Genomic DNA, 18267 nt, shown 5'->3' with positions numbered 1-18267 from the left:
TACGGAGGCAGCCTGGCAACCCTAGTGTTTACTGGTTTAATTTAGCTTGAATTAGCCAACAATAACTATAGTAAGATATTAAAAAGGAAATCTAAAATTCTGACAGAAAATAAGATAGCCATATGATACCAAGATTACAATAAACTGTATTTTAGCAACAATAAGTGCTATACACCCTAGCAGAGTCTAACAAATCTTATCTTGTTCACAGCAACATAATTAAACACAATGGAAATGCATCTTTATGCATAAGATACCTTATAAACAACATCTGTTATCAGATAATCACTGCATAATAAGCACAGTTTATGGATAGAATAATGCTTGATACAAATTCCATTCAGTTCACTATGGTAAATGCATTTGTTTGCAACATAGATATTACAGTAATATTTTATAATTTGATTTAAGTTTATTGCTCTGATGTCATGTTATTTGTTAGTGCCATTCTGTATCTTTTTTGGTATGGGGTCTGACATAAGGACAACATTCTTCAGTAGTGGGTTGTTTGGTTGTTGGGTTTTTTTAAGCAAAATGACAATTATGCAAAGCCTTTGATTTTCAGAATGGGAACTGATGGATGCCAGATACTTTGGTCTAGTTGGGTTATATATTCTTTCTTATCAACCCCCTTCAATTAACAGACTCTATGGATTCCGCTTTTCACAATTGTGCACTTTGGAAGTTCACTGTAAACAGTGAAACAATTTAGATTTTTCTTACCTGAATTTCATCACGTTCCTTTTTATCTGGCATTGCTCTAGCTGCTGTGGCATATTTTTCAAAAATTTTACGCTCTTTTTGCAGTTTTCTCATTTCTTCCTTTTTTACTTCTTCTATCCGAGCCAATTCTTTTGTTTTCTGCTGTTCAAAGTCTGCTATTTCTCGCCTGAAATTACACACAGTTGCTTACTGTTCTGGAACAGAACAACTTCAAGTCTGAAGAATGTATCTTTTGTTGTTTAAAAGAGGAAATTAACAATTATAATTTTACTTCTCAATAATTCAAAATCCACAGGTTATACCTCCAAAATCTGGGACTCTCTGGTCCAGCAGGACTACGGATGCTCCTGGAGCAGAGAGACCCATAACCTAAGTAGGCAGGCCGGCCAGCCAGGCAGGACATCAGAGTTAGCAGCCCAGCTGGGGGCAGCACAGGACTAAGGCTAGAACTCTCCAGCAGCCCCCAGGAGCCCAGAGCTAGTACAGGGGCTCAGAGCCCTGCAGCTTCCCCTGGCTGTGCAGGGCCAGAGCTGGGGCTGCGCAGGAATGGGGTCAAAGCCCCAGGCCCATGACTGCTCCCGGCTGCATAGGAACAGAGCCCTGCGGCAGAAGTCAGAGCCTGTGCCACCCAGGGAGCCAGCAGTAGCCGGGCAAGCAACCCAGCTAGGTTGGGGGTGGGGAGAGAGGTATGGTTGCCTTCTGGGGCAGCCTGCCAGCAGCAGATGATAGGCTTGGGGCCACTGGCAGAAGACCTCCCCTGGTCCAGCAAATTCTCTTGTTTGGGACCTGTCAGGTCCCCGTGATGCCGGACCAGAGAGGTCCAGTGTGTATATATAGACAGAAGAATGTCCTGACTGCCACTGCTGGAGTTTTAAGAATAATCTCTTTGCAGTTCCCAAGAATAAGAATCCCCTCCGTGTTTACTGTTGTTTTGATTAGGAATTGAACAGGAACTCTTTTCAGAGAGTGCAAATACAATTCCTTAGTTGCCAAAATGGATCATAAGAACACAAGAACAGCCAAACTGGGCCAGACCAAAGGTCCATCTAGTCCAGTATCCTATCTTCCAACAGTGGCTAATGCCAAGTGCCCATGAAGGAATTAACAGAACAGGTAGACTGTGTCTACATTGGTGTGATCTTGCGTAAAAGCGGCCTGTCTACACTGGCCACGAGTTCTTGCTCAAGAACACTGACGTTCTAATGTATGAAATCAGTGCTTCTTGTGCAAGAACTATGATGCTTCTGCTCAGGAAGAAGCCCTCTTGCGCAACTGTTCTTGTACAAGAGGCCAGTGTAGACAGGCAACATGAATTTCTTTCACAAGAAAGCCCTATGGTTAAAATGGCCATCAGAGCTTTCTTGCGCAAGAGAGCATCTACACTGGCATGGATGCTCTTGCGCAAAAGTACGTGCCAGCGTAGACACTCTCTCCTGGAAGAGTTTTTACACAAGAACTCTTCCGCAAGAGTTTTTGCATGAGAACACGCTAGTGTAGACATAGCCGTAGTCATCAAGTGATCCCTCCCCTATTACCCACCCCTGCTTCTGACAAACAGAGGCTAGGGACACCATTCCTACCCATCCTTGCTAGCAGCAATTGATGGACCTATTCTCGATGAATTTATCTAGTTTTTTTTTTTTAAACCTGTGAAAAATCCTGGCTTTCGTAACATCCTCTGACAAGGAGTTCCACAGTTTGAGCGTATATTGTGTGAAGAAATACCTCCTTTTGTTTGTTTTAAACCAGTTACTTAATTCATTTCGTGACCCCTAGTTCTTGCATTATGGGAACAAGTAAATAATTTTTCCTCATCTACTTTCTCCACACTGGTCATGATTTTATAAACCTCTCATTCACTGTTAGTCTGCAGTCTGAGGTAGCTGACCCCTCAGTCAGAGACATGCAGACAGACCTTCCAGGACACAAAAATCAAATCACCACCTTAAAGTAAGTTATTTTTATTACAATACAAAAGATAAGCATACTTGATTGCTAGATGTACAGAACTAAGGAAAACAAATTTTAAAAAATCAGAGAACATCTCTGGCCCAATACTTAGATGGTAAAGGAGATGGGAAGGCATAGATACACAGCAGTTCAAACCAAACCACAAAATAAAGAAAAATTATCCTGAATGTGATGGACTCACATTTCCCTGGTACTCACTTCTAATTTTCTCTTTGTTTAGTCCACTCCCATGCCCTGAATTCCATTGGGGGGGGAGGGGGGCATGGTAGTCCTGCCTGAGTTTAAATCATTGTGTGTGTCTCAACTACTGGTGTTAACCCTCCCACACAAAGAAAGTGGGCAGGGAAACTATATCCAATTCAAATTTCAAGCCTCTATCAATTGGCTCTATCAGCCCCCTGGCCAACACCTTTACTAGATACCTGAGTTGACCCCTTAGTCACTGGGTGCTGGTCAGCACTCCTCCTGTTCATGACAGAAGCCAAGGTATCTTTTTTTAAATGAAGCGGCCACATCTGCAAGCAGTATTCAAGATGTGGCCATACCATGGATTTATATATGAGCATAAGATATTCTCTGTCTTATTCTCTAACCCTTTTTAATGATTCCCAACATTGTTTGCTTTTTTGACTGCTGCAGCACATAGGATGTTTTCAGACAACTATCCACAATGACTTCAAGATCTCTCACTTGAATAGTAATAGCTAATTTAGAGCCCCATCACTTTTTATGTATAGTTGGGATTATGCCAATATGCATTACTTTGCATTTATCAACATTAAAATTAATTTGCCATTTTATTGCCCAGTCATCTAGTTTTGAGAGACCCTTTTGATGCTCTTCACAGTTGACTTTGGGTTTAACTATTTTGAGCAGTTTAGTATCATCTGCAAATTTTGCCAGCTCAGTTTACCTCTTTTTCCAGATTATTTATGAATATGTTGAATAGAATTGGGCCTAGTCCAGACTCCTGTGGGACACCACTAGTTACCCCTCTCCATTCTGAAAACTGACCATTTATTCCTATTTTTTTGTTTCCTATCTGGTAATCAGTTATCAGTTCATGAAAGGACCTTCATTCTTATCCCATAACAACTTATCTTGCTTTAGAGCCTTTGGTGAGTGATCATGTCAAAGGTTTTTGGGAAATTTAGGTATACTAGATCCACTGGATCCCCCTGTCCACATGCTTGTTAACCCCCTCCGAGAATACTAGTACATTAGTGAGGCATGATTTCCCTTTACAGAAACCATGTTGATTTTTCCCCAACATAACATGTTATCATCCAATACAAGGCATTTCTTCTCCTTCCTCATCCCTAAAGCTACCCTTTTCCAGCACACACATGCCCAGGAAAATATTTCCAGGAACAATATCTGATCAAAAAGACAGCAACATAGTCATCTTTTAGCAAAACACCAGGTAAAAAGCAAGAAGCCTGGGAAAGCAGATTTTATTCTTTTTTTAAAAGTTATAAATGAGCCTCAATCTATAAAGAGATGTTTTTCAAGGTCTTGCAGCCATAAGAACTTTCACACTGAGCATGCTGGTATAGCTTTAAAATTGTTTTGATTCATTTTCTAGAGTAGCAACTTGAGTGATAATTATGCAGTTTAATCTATTGCATTTTGAATATTTAAATTTCCTATTGTGACCAAAAAAAGATCTAAAACTACACTGTATTACAGAGGTCTCCAACCTTTTTACACCCAAGATCACTTTTTAAATGTCAAGGCAAGCCAAGATCTACCCCATCCCTTCCTTGAGGCCCTGCCTTCTCCATTCCCCTCCTTTTCATCACTTCCTGTCCCCAGCCCTTACTCACGCTCACTGGGTTGAGGCAGGAGGTATGAAGGGGTGAGAGGTACAAGCTCTGGAAGGGAATTTGAGTACAAGGAATGCTGACTCAAGGGGGCTCCATGCTCGATAGTGTTGGGATCAGGTGGAGGGTTGGGGAGCTGAGCAAGCTGCAGGCTTCTGGATGTGGGGGTGCAGGAGTTTGAGTTGGGCTGTCTGAGGGACTCAGGGCAGGGGGGTTGGGTGTTTGATGGGCTCAGGTTTGCAGTTTGTGGATGATGCAGGAGTGTTGTGGCAGAAGACTGTGGATGTGGGGGGTGCAGGAGTTTGGGGATGTGAGGGGTTCAAGGAAAGGGGTTCAGGTTTATGAGGGGCTCAGTGTTGGGTGTGAGGAGTGCAGGAATGTTTCAATTCTTAAGCCCCCATCTGGCTGGTTGGCCAGGCTTCATTTTTAAATAAAATACTATGTCCAACACAAAAGGTTTCAACATTGTATTTATTTATGGGAGGAGCGGAGAACCTTTTTTGGGTCAGGGCTACTGACCCACAGAAAAAAAAAATCAGTCAGGTAGCACACAAGTGAGATGCAAAAAAGGCAACCCCTCCAACAAAAACCCAACCCTCACTGATGTAGCCCCAACTGAGACACCTCACTCCCCTGGCACTCCAGCCCCATGGGGGCGAGACAGGGGAGAAATGAAGGTAGGACTGGGGTTCAAGGTCTCAGCCATATTAATTATTCTGAGGTTCCAGAGTTAGTGGATTTTGTGGGCCCCCCTAAATTCTGGATTGGGGCCAAAAATGAGGGGTCCAGTGTGCAGGACAGAGCTGCGAGTGAGTGGAATAGGCATGGTGGTACAGAATCTGGGTGGGAGGTAGGGTGCAGGAGCAAGCTGGGGGTAGGTGTATGGCCAGGGGACAGGGCATAGGAGCAGGGTTCTGGTGGGTCTCTAGCCAGGGTAAAGGAGGCAGGAGCAGCTTGGCCAGTACCTGGGGGTCTCCAAGACCGAGTATCTCTTGGGCAGGATCTGCAGGCAGCACTGGAAGAAGTGCATGTGCCATTCCTTTAAGTAATCCAGCTGCTCAAAGTCTGGCTCCTCTGCCACCATGTTAGCCTCACCTCCCTTCCTGACCCTACCTCCCCAGAGCAGAGAGGAAGGAAGAGAAAATAAGGAAGCACGTGTGCTGCTGTGGGGAGGGGAGGAGCAGTGTGCACACTTCCTAACAAGCTGGACCTCCCCTCCCCCCTACAGGAAGCTAGTGCTGGCTCCAATTTTGTGAAGGGCAGGAGGCTGTAACACTAGTGCAGGCTCCTTGTTACAAGTGAGAGGGAGCGTGGGAGGGGAAAGAGGAGAACAGGCTGGTAACACTGACTGTGTCAAGATCAATTGTCAGTGCCTCTGAGATCAACCAGTTGATCACGATGGACTGGTTCGTGACCATTGCTGTATTATATTCTGAGAGATTTCCATTACCTACCTGTGTACTAAATATCAGAGATAGTTCAACTGGTTCACAAGCCATGTGAGGCTATTATAGCCGCTCGCACTCGTTCCACCCTCTACCTACTAGACTGAGGTGGGGGAATGGAGTGGAGCTTAGGGCTCCTGCGCTGAAGTAGGGGGATGGAGCCAGGGATTTCTATGCAGTGGAGCAAGAGTCTAGGAGCTTCAGTCCTACATAAGCCTGCCAACACTTAGGATTGCAGTTTCATTCTTCCTGAAACCCGAAACACCGGCAGTGCCTCCCATGCAGCTGAAGCTTTGAGCCCCACCATTCTGCTGCAGGGCAGAACTCCCTAGTAATCCAACTCTCAAACTATTGAAGATTTTCATATGCAGCTCAGAGCATCAGCAAATTTGTTCATCCCCAAAGTATCTCTGCAATATTTACTACTACCCAATACTGGTGTGCTTACATGCAGATTTGCTCATTTATCTATTTATAAAATAGCTTTAACTAAAGATTAAGGAAATGTACTTACTAAACAAATAAAACACACTGAAATGTTCCCATTGAAAAATTACCTGAGATTTTCTAAGGAGCTCTCTCGCTCTTCACGGAGTTTGGTTAGAGATGCATTTTCAGCTCTGAACCTTTCAATTTCTGTTTCCAACTCAACAAGCTTCTCTCTTAGCATCCGGGATCGAACAATGTCTCCTATCAAGCAATGGGGATAGCCAAGTAAACAGACATTCATACAGAGAATGTTGAAATCATTAACACCTGACAAATTTAGTGTATACCTCATCAGCTGATCTAAGGAATAAATAACTAGTCTCCAAATAATACAGTAGGTGATAAGTCAGTCCTTCTCAAAGCAATCTGTGCTGCTTGTTCATCTCAAGTTTTGAATATATTTGTTACACAGGGACAACAGGGTATGCAAGAAATACAAATTTAAATCTGAATTAGTCTGATGAGAACTACTTTATTTTGAGGAAGTAAATCAAGGTTCATACTGGAGACGAAAGAGACGACCAGGCACTTCAAAACTGTACCCATTTAGTTAAATAAGATAAACTCTGCCCATTCAAGTCAGAAAAAAAAAGACCAACTTCAAAATACACTGAGCAGATGTTTGAAATATGATTGTTCACGCTCTGGGTTGGTGAACTTGGCTCAGCCTCGATGGGTACATCTACCCGACAAAGAACAGTAAGCCTCCCAACCCAGGTTGACAGATTTAGGCATGCACTAATGCTCTAAAAAAAAATAGCTGTATAGACAGCGGTTTGAAATTGCTGCTTTGACTTGGAAGCCAATTCAAGTCTATTGATCCAGGCTGAGTCTAGGCTTTGTACATGTAAGTAAGGCTCAAAAACACCCATAGGCTGTTAGGATCTTCTTGACTGGAAGTTTAAAGTGTAGAAGTTTAAAAAAAAAAAAAAAAAAAAAAAAAAAAGCAAGTGGTGGTATCTCTCAACCACTTCCTATTTGGGGTACCAAAAGGAAACATTGCTCAAAGATTATTGTGGAGATCCATGCAATTCCAGCAACAGTTTATATTAGCATACTCTAAATTTACATTCACATGATTGATAACTAACAGCAACTGCAATTTTTTCATTCCTTTCTATTATTTTATTGCTTGTTTTTAAAACATCTAATGTCAGTTTACAGTGGAGTGTGTCTATAAATACTATTCTCTTACCTCCTGGTTCTTCTTTTCCTATATTTGATTTGGTTTCATGGCTTGCAGGACAGTCTGGCTTCTCTTTTGGTTTCAGCGAAGGAAAGAGTTTCATCATGAGGTCCGATGTGGGAGGTGCATTTGCATCACCATCTGTCACACACTGTTTGGGCAAATCATCTCCCTTCTTTATTGAAGCAACCTTCCTCTTTATTGTTTTATCTGAGGCAGCCATTTCATTTTTATTACAAGAGTCAGTTTGTGGAGGTACTTTAATGATATCATTTTGGAGTACTTCACGCTGAATCTCATTTTCTTCAAGGTCAGTCCATGTTCTTTCATCATCAAACTCAACCTTATTCCTATTTGCACATGAAACACTTATTTGCAAGTCAGACACTTTGCTATTGCTCTGACTTGGTAGCACATTGGATTCATCACTGCTATAATCTTTGTCTGATAAGTCAAGATCAACATCCCTACTTTTGCTTTCTTTGCTGAGGTCTTTGACTGGTCCGGTGCAATCACAAAATTCTGGATTTTCTTCTCTGATGCTCAAAATGAACTTTTTAGCATCTTCAGTTGCACATTTTAAGGTGGTCTCAAGTTCTTCCTCAGACTCTGTAGTAATGACACTGCTTCCATCATCCTTATCTTCATTTACATCCCATTCAGTGCTTTTTAAAGTTGGAGTTGCTGCAGTGGAAAAAACCTGAGACATTTTACTATCTGTTTTAGTGAATTGGTCCTTTAATCTAATAGACGCCCTTGAATCCAAGACTGCATGTGTAACTGCCCTGTGACTTTTATTTCCTTGTAAGATTATTTCTCTTTTATTTTTGTTACTTATAATATCCAGTGCATTCATCTGCTGCATTGCTTTGACAGGGGTAGAAGACATTCTACGGCCTTTTGAAATTTGCTCATCTCGATCCAAAATCCTTTGTACAAATGAGGAATTACTTGAAAAAGAGATTTCATCAGCAGCCTGTTCTAGAAACAAAAACTCATCTAATTCTATGTTTTCTTTTTCCTTTTCTTTTTCCCAGTTTTCCAACTTATTTTGGAATGAAAGTTCAAAAGAAAGTTCTGAATCATTTACAGGGCAACATTTAGAAAGAGCTATGGGCAACTGAGGTTTTTCTAGATCTGAAAATTTGTTTGTGAACTTACTGCCAATTTCAGCAGGCCTTGCAAATTCCATTATATTTTCTTTATTTTCAAGTTTGCTATTAATTTCTGATCTGAGAGAGTCTCTGAGCTGCCCATCAATATTCTTCTCAGTCTGCAGTCTTGCTGTTGATGCTGCTATACTTTTTCCATTATGATTCTTGAGTACCATGGCCCTCTGAACAGGGAAGACCAAATCATTTGTTGATTTAGCAGTTCGATTACTATTTTTAGAGGGCATAGCAAAATTCCCAGAAACCTGTTCCTTGCTGAAAGGTGCAGTTTTCCGTTGTATTTGTGGTCTGTCCACTTTAACAACATGTCTGTCCTCCGAAGTAGTGAGAGTTATCGGCTTGCATTCTTTATACTTACTTACTTTAGATTTGGCATTAGTGAATCTAGTTAAGCCTTCTCCTCGTTTCAGAAAAGGTCGTTTTGTCAGTGGTTTCTGAAAGGATGACCTACTTACTTCCTTTAAAAAAAATAAAAATAAAAATAAAAGGACAACATTAAAATTTCCATTATATACTTAGACTTATTTAAGTAAGGCTTACTAATATGTACGGTTATACAATACTTGTCTCAACATAGTTTTAAGGCAGGCCAGAATCTTAAAAAGGAATAATTAGTTTTGAACTTGTATATTGCATATATAAAGTTATAACTCGTAAGGGCAGGGGTCTGTCTTCTCTCCTTTGTAAAGTTTCTAATACATTTTGGGAAAGTATATAAATAACTGTAGTGTTTATAGTAATTAACCTGTTGTGCCTCTTTTTGCTTCAGGCGCTGGTCTTCAAGTCGTATCTGTTCTTCAAGGAATTCTTCAAATGTTTGTTTCCTCTCCTGAATCCCAGCTTTAATAGGCCTAGTAGAATTTTTTTTAATTATAAATTGTAATGATAAAGTTAAATAATTGTTTGCCATACATTTCATAGAATCATAGAGCTGGAAGAGACCTCAGAAGGTCATCAAGTCCAGCCACCTGCTCTAGGCAGGACCAATCCCAACTAAATCAACCCGGCCAGGGCTTTGTCAAGCCGAGACTTAAACACCTCTAGGGATGGAGACTCCACTACTTCCCTAGGTAACCCATTCCAGTGCTTCACTACCCTCCTAGTGAAACAGTTTTTCCTAATATCCAACCTGGACCTCTCCCACCACAACTTGAGACCATTGCTCCTTGTTCTAACATCTGTCACTACTGAGAACAGCCTCTCTCCATCCTCTTTGTAGCCTCCCTTCAAGGAAGTTGAAGGCTGCTATCGAATCCCCCCTCACTCTTCACTTGTGCAGACTAAACAGACCCAACTCCCTCAGCCTCTCCTCATAAGTCATATGCTCCAGCCCCTAATCATTTTGGTTGCACTCCGCTGGACCCTCTCCAATGCGTCCACATCCTTTTTGTAGTGGGGGGCCCAGAACTGGACACAATACTCCAGATGTGGCCTCACCAAAGCCGAATAAAGGGGAATAATGACATCTCTGGATCTGCTGGCAATGCTCCTCTTAATGCAACCTAATACGCTATTAGCCTTCTTGGCTACAAGGGCACACTGTTGACTCATATCCAGCTTCTCATCCACTGTAACCCCCAGGTCCTTTTTTGCAGAACTACTACTTAACTGGTTGGTCCTCAGCTTGTAACTATGCTTGGGATTCTTTCGTCTCAAGTGCAGGACTCTGCACTTGTCCTTGTTGAACCTCATCAGATTTCTTGTGGCCCAATCCTCCAATTTGTATAAGTCACTCAAATTTCTCCTGTTAAGGTCATCTTTCTAGCCTGTCATTCTGACTACATAATCCTTCCTCTTTCATTGAAAGCAGGGACAAGAAATCTGTTTTGCAATGACATTCACAATTTAACCCTGTTCTACTTAACCCTATGTTCCTTTTAGTTTAGCTTCATCAGTGACACCGGTCTTTGCCACCCATATATCCATTTCTCCCCACAAACGCCATCATTCTTTCTCCCCTACTACCCCTACATGAGAGATTCCTTCTAAAAATAAAACAAGCCTTATCCTCTTCCACATCTCTTTCAGACTCAGCCCTTTTCTGTACTCATTATGGCAGAGATAGCTGATAATGGCTATATCAGGGAAAGTTGTGATTACTACTAATTGATTGGCTTATTACAACTATATTTACTCACATAATAAAGCTATGCTAAACATTATCCCCCAAGATAATTTATTTCAGCCATCTGTTATGCCACACCTTTCACACCATAAGCATTTAGGGCAGGGATTTCCTTTGCTATATCTCTGTATTACGTCTTTTGCAATGGGAGTCCATCTTGGTTGAGGCTTCTAGGTGCTACTCTAAACATAAATATTATAATTTTAAACACTTTTCAGAAAGTCTTATGTCAAAAAAGAACTTTACCGAATGGAGAGAGCTATTGTACACAAGTTTATATTTACCTTTCCTCTATGTTAGCTGCTTGTAAGCATTTTCTTCCATTGGGACTTTCAGAAAAATCTACCTTTCTTGAACGTAAATGATCAGTGTCACTGTCTTCACCTCCAACAGACTTTTCTATCTTTTGTTTTGGACACCAAGTGCTTTCCCCTACAAAAATGTTAGAAATGTCTCTTTTTTTCCTGCTAACGTGAAACCAGTTTTCAGCTTCTATTTTAAAAACCAGGAATGATAGTCAGATGCAATTCACAGATTATGAAATCAGAAAGGACTCCTGTTACGTAGTCTTACCCGGTTAACACAAAGCTATGGAACCTAAGTTCCCTCTCAACTGCGTGGCTAGGCAGCTGCCTGGCTAGGCAGCTGCCTAATAAGCCCCATGAAGGGTGGCTGTAGAGTGCCACTGCTGCCCACCAGCCCCAGCACCGAATTGCTGCAGCCAGGGCAGAAACACCTCTCCCCCTACTGCAGCAGCTCCATGTTGGGGCTAGGGTGCCTTCCCTCTGGCCAAGGCACCCGATCTGGAGGCGCTCAAGCTGTCACTGCCAGGGCAAAGGTACCCCCTTTCCCTGGTCCCCACGCAGCCTAGCTTGGATCTTCCTTGCCGGAGGAACAGGTGGCCATCCCTGGGCAGTGCCTGCTGGAGCAACAGTGGCCATGGAGAGGCACCTCTCACCTGGCGCCAAGCTGTTGCAGTGAGAGGGGATGGAGTAGTTCTCTCTCCCTAGGTCAGCCTGCACCCCAGAGCCCACACCCAATCCTCTGCCCCTGCTCTGAGCCCCCTTCTAAACTCCAACATTTCGGTCCCACCCCCACCACACACTGTCAGTGTGCTGAATTATTTTTGCTGTTATACATCACCTCCATATTTGTGCACATATTAAAAGTCATTCTGCACGTGGACATAAAAAGTTAAAGAGGGAACGCTAACATGAGACTTCCCTAAAGTCCTGTTTGTCTTTTAGAACAACATCCAATCTTGAATTAAAGATTTCCAGTGATGGAAAATCCACCACAACTCTTGGTAGCTGTTTCAATGGATATTTAGGGTCATTTAAAAATGTGCACTTTATTTTTATTTCGAATTTGTCTAGCTTCAGCTTCTAGCCATTAGATTCTATTAGAACTTTGTCTATCAGTTTGAAAAACCCTCTATTATTAAATTCTTATCCTCCATATAGGTACTTCTGGACTTGCTCAGCTCAAATCACCCCTTAACCATCTCTTTGATAAACTAAATTGAGCTACAGGTTGGACCTCTCTGGTCCAGCACGCTCGGGACCTGACTGGTCCCGGATGAGGGATTTTGGAAGACCAGGATAGATCATTTCTGGTCTCCCCCCCCCCTCGACCTCAGCCCACCTTGACTGCACATTGTCCCCGGTTCCCAGCCCCCTAATCCCTGCAGCACACCAGTACTTTCTGATCCTTAGGGACCATGGATGTTGCTAGACCAGAGCATTTGAGTTTATAGAGGTGCAACCTGTACTTGAGATCATTATAATATGACATTTTCCAATCTCAATCATTCTGGCTCTTCTCTGAAACCCCTCTTTTTTTCAACCTTCTTCTTGACTTCTTGCCACCAGAACTGGACAAAGAATTCCAGCAGTGGTCACACAATTGCCATATAAAGAGATAATGTAACTCCCCCTCCTCTTCTTCAGTGTTCCTGTTGATACATGCAGTGCTCAAATTAGCTTTTTTGAACATAGATTCACACTAAGAGCTTATCTTCAGTTGATTATCCACTATGATCCCAATATTCCAATAGCAGATTCATTTCTTTCCAGATCAGAGTCCCCCATCTTGTAAATACAACCTACATTCTTTATTCCCAGATGTATGGACTTTATATTTGATTGTATTGAAAGGCATACTATTTTCTTGTGCCCAGTTTGTCAACTGAGCTAAGTGTTTTGCATCAGGGACTTGTCCTCCTCATTATTTACCAGTCCCCCAATTTTGTGTTCTCTGCAAATTTTACCCATAATAATTTTATGTTTTCTTCCAGCACATTGATAAATGATAAAAAGCATAAAGCCACAAAAGATAAAGGGGCTGATCTTTCTGCCACTGAAATGAATAGCAATATTTTCATTGGACTTCCATAGGCATAGAATTAGGCCCATTGACTGACAAATATATATATAAAAATCTGGCAGGTGACTAGGATTTAATTACCAGCAAGTGACGCAACAGTTAACAGAAAACTAAATGTTTACAGTATCTTAGAAAGATAACAAGATCAATAACTATGAAAAGACTCCAAATTATCTAAAAAATAGTGTTTCAACAAGTTTGATTAACCATCAGTATTTGTATGATCCTCATTCTTCAAATTGTTTCGCATTTTCAGAGATGCATCTAGACACACTTTCTCAGAGATAGAATCTGAAGATAAGCTGCTCTTCAAAGATAAGATGCATTCTTAATAGTTTAACTTTTGCAGTAATTCACTCTCACGTATAAGAAACATAAGAAAAAAAAATCATCCAGTATATAAGCACTGCCTCCACTGAGATTCTGGTACACAGATGGTGGCAAATAAAGCATAGTGTTTGAACTAGCTGGATGTCTATAATGTTGACTTAGCTCTTCTGACTTTACAGCATAGCCTTGAAGGGCGTGGGAAGAAGTGCATTACGCTTTGTATTTCTCTTACAATTTTGCTATCCCTGCAAGGCAAAGACAACAGGGCCAGAATTGGATTGGTCAAATCTACCTTTACACACATTTGGACAGTCAGTAGCTAAGGAATTTTTTCTTGCCCTTCAAATGCTGCATAAGGATATTTCTGCAAGGTGGGAAACACTGTAAGAAGGCACTTTAGCTCAGCAGTGATATAGAAGTTTTCTGGGACAGGTAAACAGATGGAAAGGGAAATGTTTTTGAAGGAAAAGTTTAAGATTCACTTTTTTATTTTATTTTTATACCGTCTACTCACATCTATCTTTTCCTGTTTGGACTAAATTCTGAGGCAAGTACCCTATCTTGCCAAGTGTTTGTACAGCATTAAACAACAGGAATCCAGGACTGATTGAGATGTTTGGATGCTAATGTAGTAATATCAATGTGGAGCAAGCAGTACTTTTAAAAACATTATTTTAAATAATGCAGTGTTTACCTGGGACTACCAACTAGTTTTGTGATATACTGTATGAAACAGTACGCAACATTTTAAGTAGAATATTAAAATTAAAGTGTTTAGTTTCCTTACAGTATACTGTATGCTTTATGTTTCCACTTACCAGGGTGTCTTTGCTGGCCTGATACCATGACAAGTAGTTTCTTTTGCTCTTCCATGAGTCTTTGAAGTTGCTCCATCTGTTGCTTCTTCAACTGTTCTTGTTTCTGCTGTTGTATTTCTTTTAGCTTTATCAACCACAAAACACAAGTATGTTTGAAGTCAATAGTTTCCTTAGAATCTATATGAGAATAATTAGCATTAAATTATTTTTTATTTCTTGTCTAAAGAGGCTTTAATATAGCAAGTGCTTTTTGAACAGGACATAAATAACCTATGTTATAACTGAGCCCTACACTCATTAATAGTACATTTTTAAATAAATTATACTGTAAGTATTTCCACCAGTGACCCAAGTCCTTAATAGTTCCACTAGCCTCTAAATGGACCAACTTGTAAATTATATAAAAACCCACCCAGAAGACACCATGAGTTTTATGAACTATCAAGATTCAGTTTAGATTTACATTTATACTACCAACTTTTTATTTAGACTTGAAATGTCTAATGAAAATACAATCTTTATTATAGGAATTCATCTTATTATTCATTTCTTATTTTAAGTCATAACATTTGAGACATCTGTTACAGAAGAAAATTCTTTGTTACAGAGGAAATTAGAAATAAGCACCAAAGAACATTAAGAGTCATAATGCCCCAGGGAGGCAAGGATGTTTTATACTGACTCAACAAAAGAGGTATTAAGTGACTTGTCCATGGTCCCATAGGTCCTTAACTGCCACTCTTAGATTGAACAGCACCATATTCCACAGACAATCCCACTGAAAACAAAGGGATTACTTGCAAAGTAAGCTAGTATTCAAACATGAACAGAGGCGGGAGGGGAAAAAAAGTCACACACACACAAAAGAGTTAAAGGCCAAGCTGAGAACCAATTCCAGGTCCCAACTTCAATTCTTGTATTCTGACCACCAAGTTGTACTTCTTCCTACAGCATCCTTGTCTCATACTGGTGTCTTTGTTAAATAAGCAGGAAAAGTAAACATCTCCAAAACATCACAACTCTCACACACATGCAGACCAAATGGTTCCTAAATAGAGCCTTAATGCTTTTCAAGAGGCATAAAAATCAGCAATTCCTCTTTAAATATCAACATCAAATATAGTGAGTCTTTGCGCCTCACCATTATTCCATATGGTTGATGTATTTATTCACTTATTTATACTTATGAAAATTTTTTAGGGTGATTTGTGACATTTTGATCTGGAATGTGTCATTTTAGTTTCAGTTTTATCAAGGACAGCTTTGTTTTCATTAATAACTTTAGTCCAATAATTTATCTACCTAATCTAAATTAAACAAGAATTTATAATCAAATGGCAATTCAAGTAGCTTCCAAAAGTTGCATATTTCTTAATTCCTTATTCTTTTCTGGGGCAGAAGTATTGCAAGTAATGCGCATAAAAAAAATTAACAGCACTTTGAAAATGTGAAGTCTACTCCAGACTCAAAAGATTCACCTATAAAGTTTAATATTTACTGTGACTTAGAATTATCTCTTTAAATTAGTGTATTTCTGAAAGCAAGCAACACCTCTCACAATGTTTAGGTAACTGCAGTCACCTAACACTAATGTAATTATAGAAAATAACAAGAAATCCTAGTGAATGTCAAGGGAAAAAAAATGTACCTGCTCAAGCTTTTGTAGAAGTGGATCACTGTAATCTGCTTCATTCTGATCAACCACCTCATCACGTACACTGTCATTTTTAGCAGCTTTCCATGGAGCTGGGCCACCTTTAAGTGTTAACATTGTTTTTTTCTTGACCAAATGAAATGCTGCAACTGGAAAAGTTGTTTCAGTTCTATTTAACTGAAGTCCACAAGGGCTGCAAGACTCCAAGATTCGTTCTTCATGCATGGAGTCTTCACTTACAGAACTGCTGTTTGAAACATGAAGCATTTTAACTGGGTGACTTATAACGTTTACAGTTTCAGATGACTGTCTATCTCTATTAGTTTTCCAAACATGGAAACTAGGATTTTGTATGACTCCGGAATGGGAAGCATTGGACATCCAGTGTATGATAAAATTGTTTTCACTATTTAAATCTGCACCTGTGGCCATCTGAAAAAGTGTACTTCAATCTGTTATGCAAGGAGTAGTACAATGGGCAAAGTTACAACTGTTAGGTTTGATTGTTAACTTTTAATACCTGGCTATTTTTTTAAAGTTACATGTGAAAAGGATGAAAAAGATGTTAAATATATCTATTGATAATACATAACATTGATTACAATCATATTTATAAAACTGAATCCTTGTCTCTTAAACTACTTGATGAGGAATATACATTGTATACAGAAAGACGGGGGGGGGGGAGACTGGGAACAGACACGGGGCAAGGGAGGGGGTGGAAGCTATATATTGTATACAGAAAGAGCCAGGAAGGTAACAGCAATAAAACTCCCTTTGGGGGTGGATGCCCCATTGGGAGCTACAGGATACTGCTCCTGGTTACAGGCAGCACACAGAGATTCACTGTTCTTCTCTCCCCCTGCTTTCCAAAATAAGCAGACAGGTTAGCCTGCCAGCAGCAGCTGGAGGCTTTGAGCTGCATGGGGCCATTATAGTAAGTGCCTCCCAACCAAGACCAAAGCCTGCACCTCACACCACTCCTATGCCCCCCTCCTAGGCTTCAGGTCAGAACCCCCTCTTGCACCCAAACTTCCTGCCAGGGCCCACATCCTATCTATTAAAATAATACAAGAATGTAACCTAAGACAATTTACCAAATTTCTTGGAGTGCTCTCCCCTCTCGCAAAAATTATTGACCACTCCTAGGATAAGCTCTGTGGTAGCTTCTGAACTGAAGCTGCATTGCGAACTGTTACAACAATGGAGCAAGACAGGGTGGGCAGAGTTCCCACTGGGACACTCATGTTACAACCACAGGGAGAGAGAGGGTTTCACAGACTACACAGGTCAAGCCCAATTGCAGCCAGGACATTTTCCAGGGGTTTTAAAACACACAAAGCCAAAGTCCCTTTTTCCATGAGAAAGTGAGGCCTTCACAACTGCCTTTACACGGACGTGCAAAACAGACCCTCCATCTCTTAACTCAGACGGGGCGGGGGGATTCTCACACCACAGTTTGAAGCGGGTTGGGGAGCAGAACAAAATACAGTGGCGCTCGCCCTCTCCCCCTGCGGCATCTCCCCAGCCCCGGACAGGGGGACGGGCTGTCACGCGCTGACACAATCACAATCCCTCTGCCCAGCACTCCCCGGTCTGGCGTTAACTGCCACTGTCAGAAGTGAGGGGCTCCCCGCCACCGGCCCAACGCCTGCCTGCCCCAATGGCGCGCGCACCTCAGCATTACCCCCGGCACCGCCTGCAGGAGGGGCGCGGTAGCAGCCACCGCTCCTTCCAAGAGGGGAACGCGACAGCTGCTGCCCGCGCAATAAAGGCAGTTACTCCGCGCGACCCCCTCCCAAACACCCACTAAGCCGATCGCGGCCTGTCACAGACTTCCTCGGCCCAGCGACCCCGGGCCAGCTCCCTTTACAAACCTGCCGCCATCGTGCCGCCTCCGAGCGCCACAGGCTGGACAATGCCGGGCCCGAGGCATTCTGGGAGATATAGTGCCAAGTCGACGACTTCCTGGCTGGGTTGGGAGGGAGGTGTCGGCGTTGGAACTACAGCTCCCGAGAGCCTCTGCCAGCAGCCGAGACGTTATTGGGCTTCAGTGGCAAACCCCCGGCTTCCGGCCTCCACTTTCCACAGGCCTGTGGCAGTTAGGAGGGCGGGGCTGAATCACTAGTCCCCGCCTGGCTCTGGG

At 41.7% G+C, this 18267-nt stretch overlaps 1 protein-coding gene across 5 annotated transcripts in view; it reads right to left on the bottom strand.

The window, feature by feature from the left end:
* CPAP (centrosome assembly and centriole elongation protein) overlaps positions 1 to 18183 on the bottom strand; it is a 33539-nt gene extending 15356 nt beyond the window's left edge. For 2 of the 5 annotated variants that reach the window (XM_089775615.1, XM_089775616.1), the window contains exons 1-7: positions 16116 to 17202; positions 14468 to 14591; positions 11219 to 11366; positions 9555 to 9660; positions 7647 to 9267; positions 6520 to 6652; positions 724 to 889 (exon numbers count right to left, since the gene is read on the bottom strand). In XM_089775615.1, the coding sequence (XP_089631741.1) occupies positions 724 to 889; positions 6520 to 6652; positions 7647 to 9267; positions 9555 to 9660; positions 11219 to 11366; positions 14468 to 14591; positions 16116 to 16553 (2736 nt within the window). In that variant the 5' untranslated portion in view covers positions 16554 to 17202. The other 3 variants (XM_089775617.1, XM_089775619.1, XM_089775618.1) reach the window with 3 other exon arrangements.
* Positions 18184 to 18267: the final 84 nt, after the last annotated feature.

Source organism: Pelodiscus sinensis, chromosome 1, assembly GCF_052426305.1.
Source record: "Pelodiscus sinensis isolate ZL-2025 chromosome 1, ASM5242630v1, whole genome shotgun sequence".
Classification (NCBI taxonomy): Eukaryota; Metazoa; Chordata; order Testudines; family Trionychidae; genus Pelodiscus; species Pelodiscus sinensis.
The sequence above is the reverse complement of the archived record's forward strand: the minus strand, read 5'-3'. Positions and strand labels throughout refer to the sequence as shown.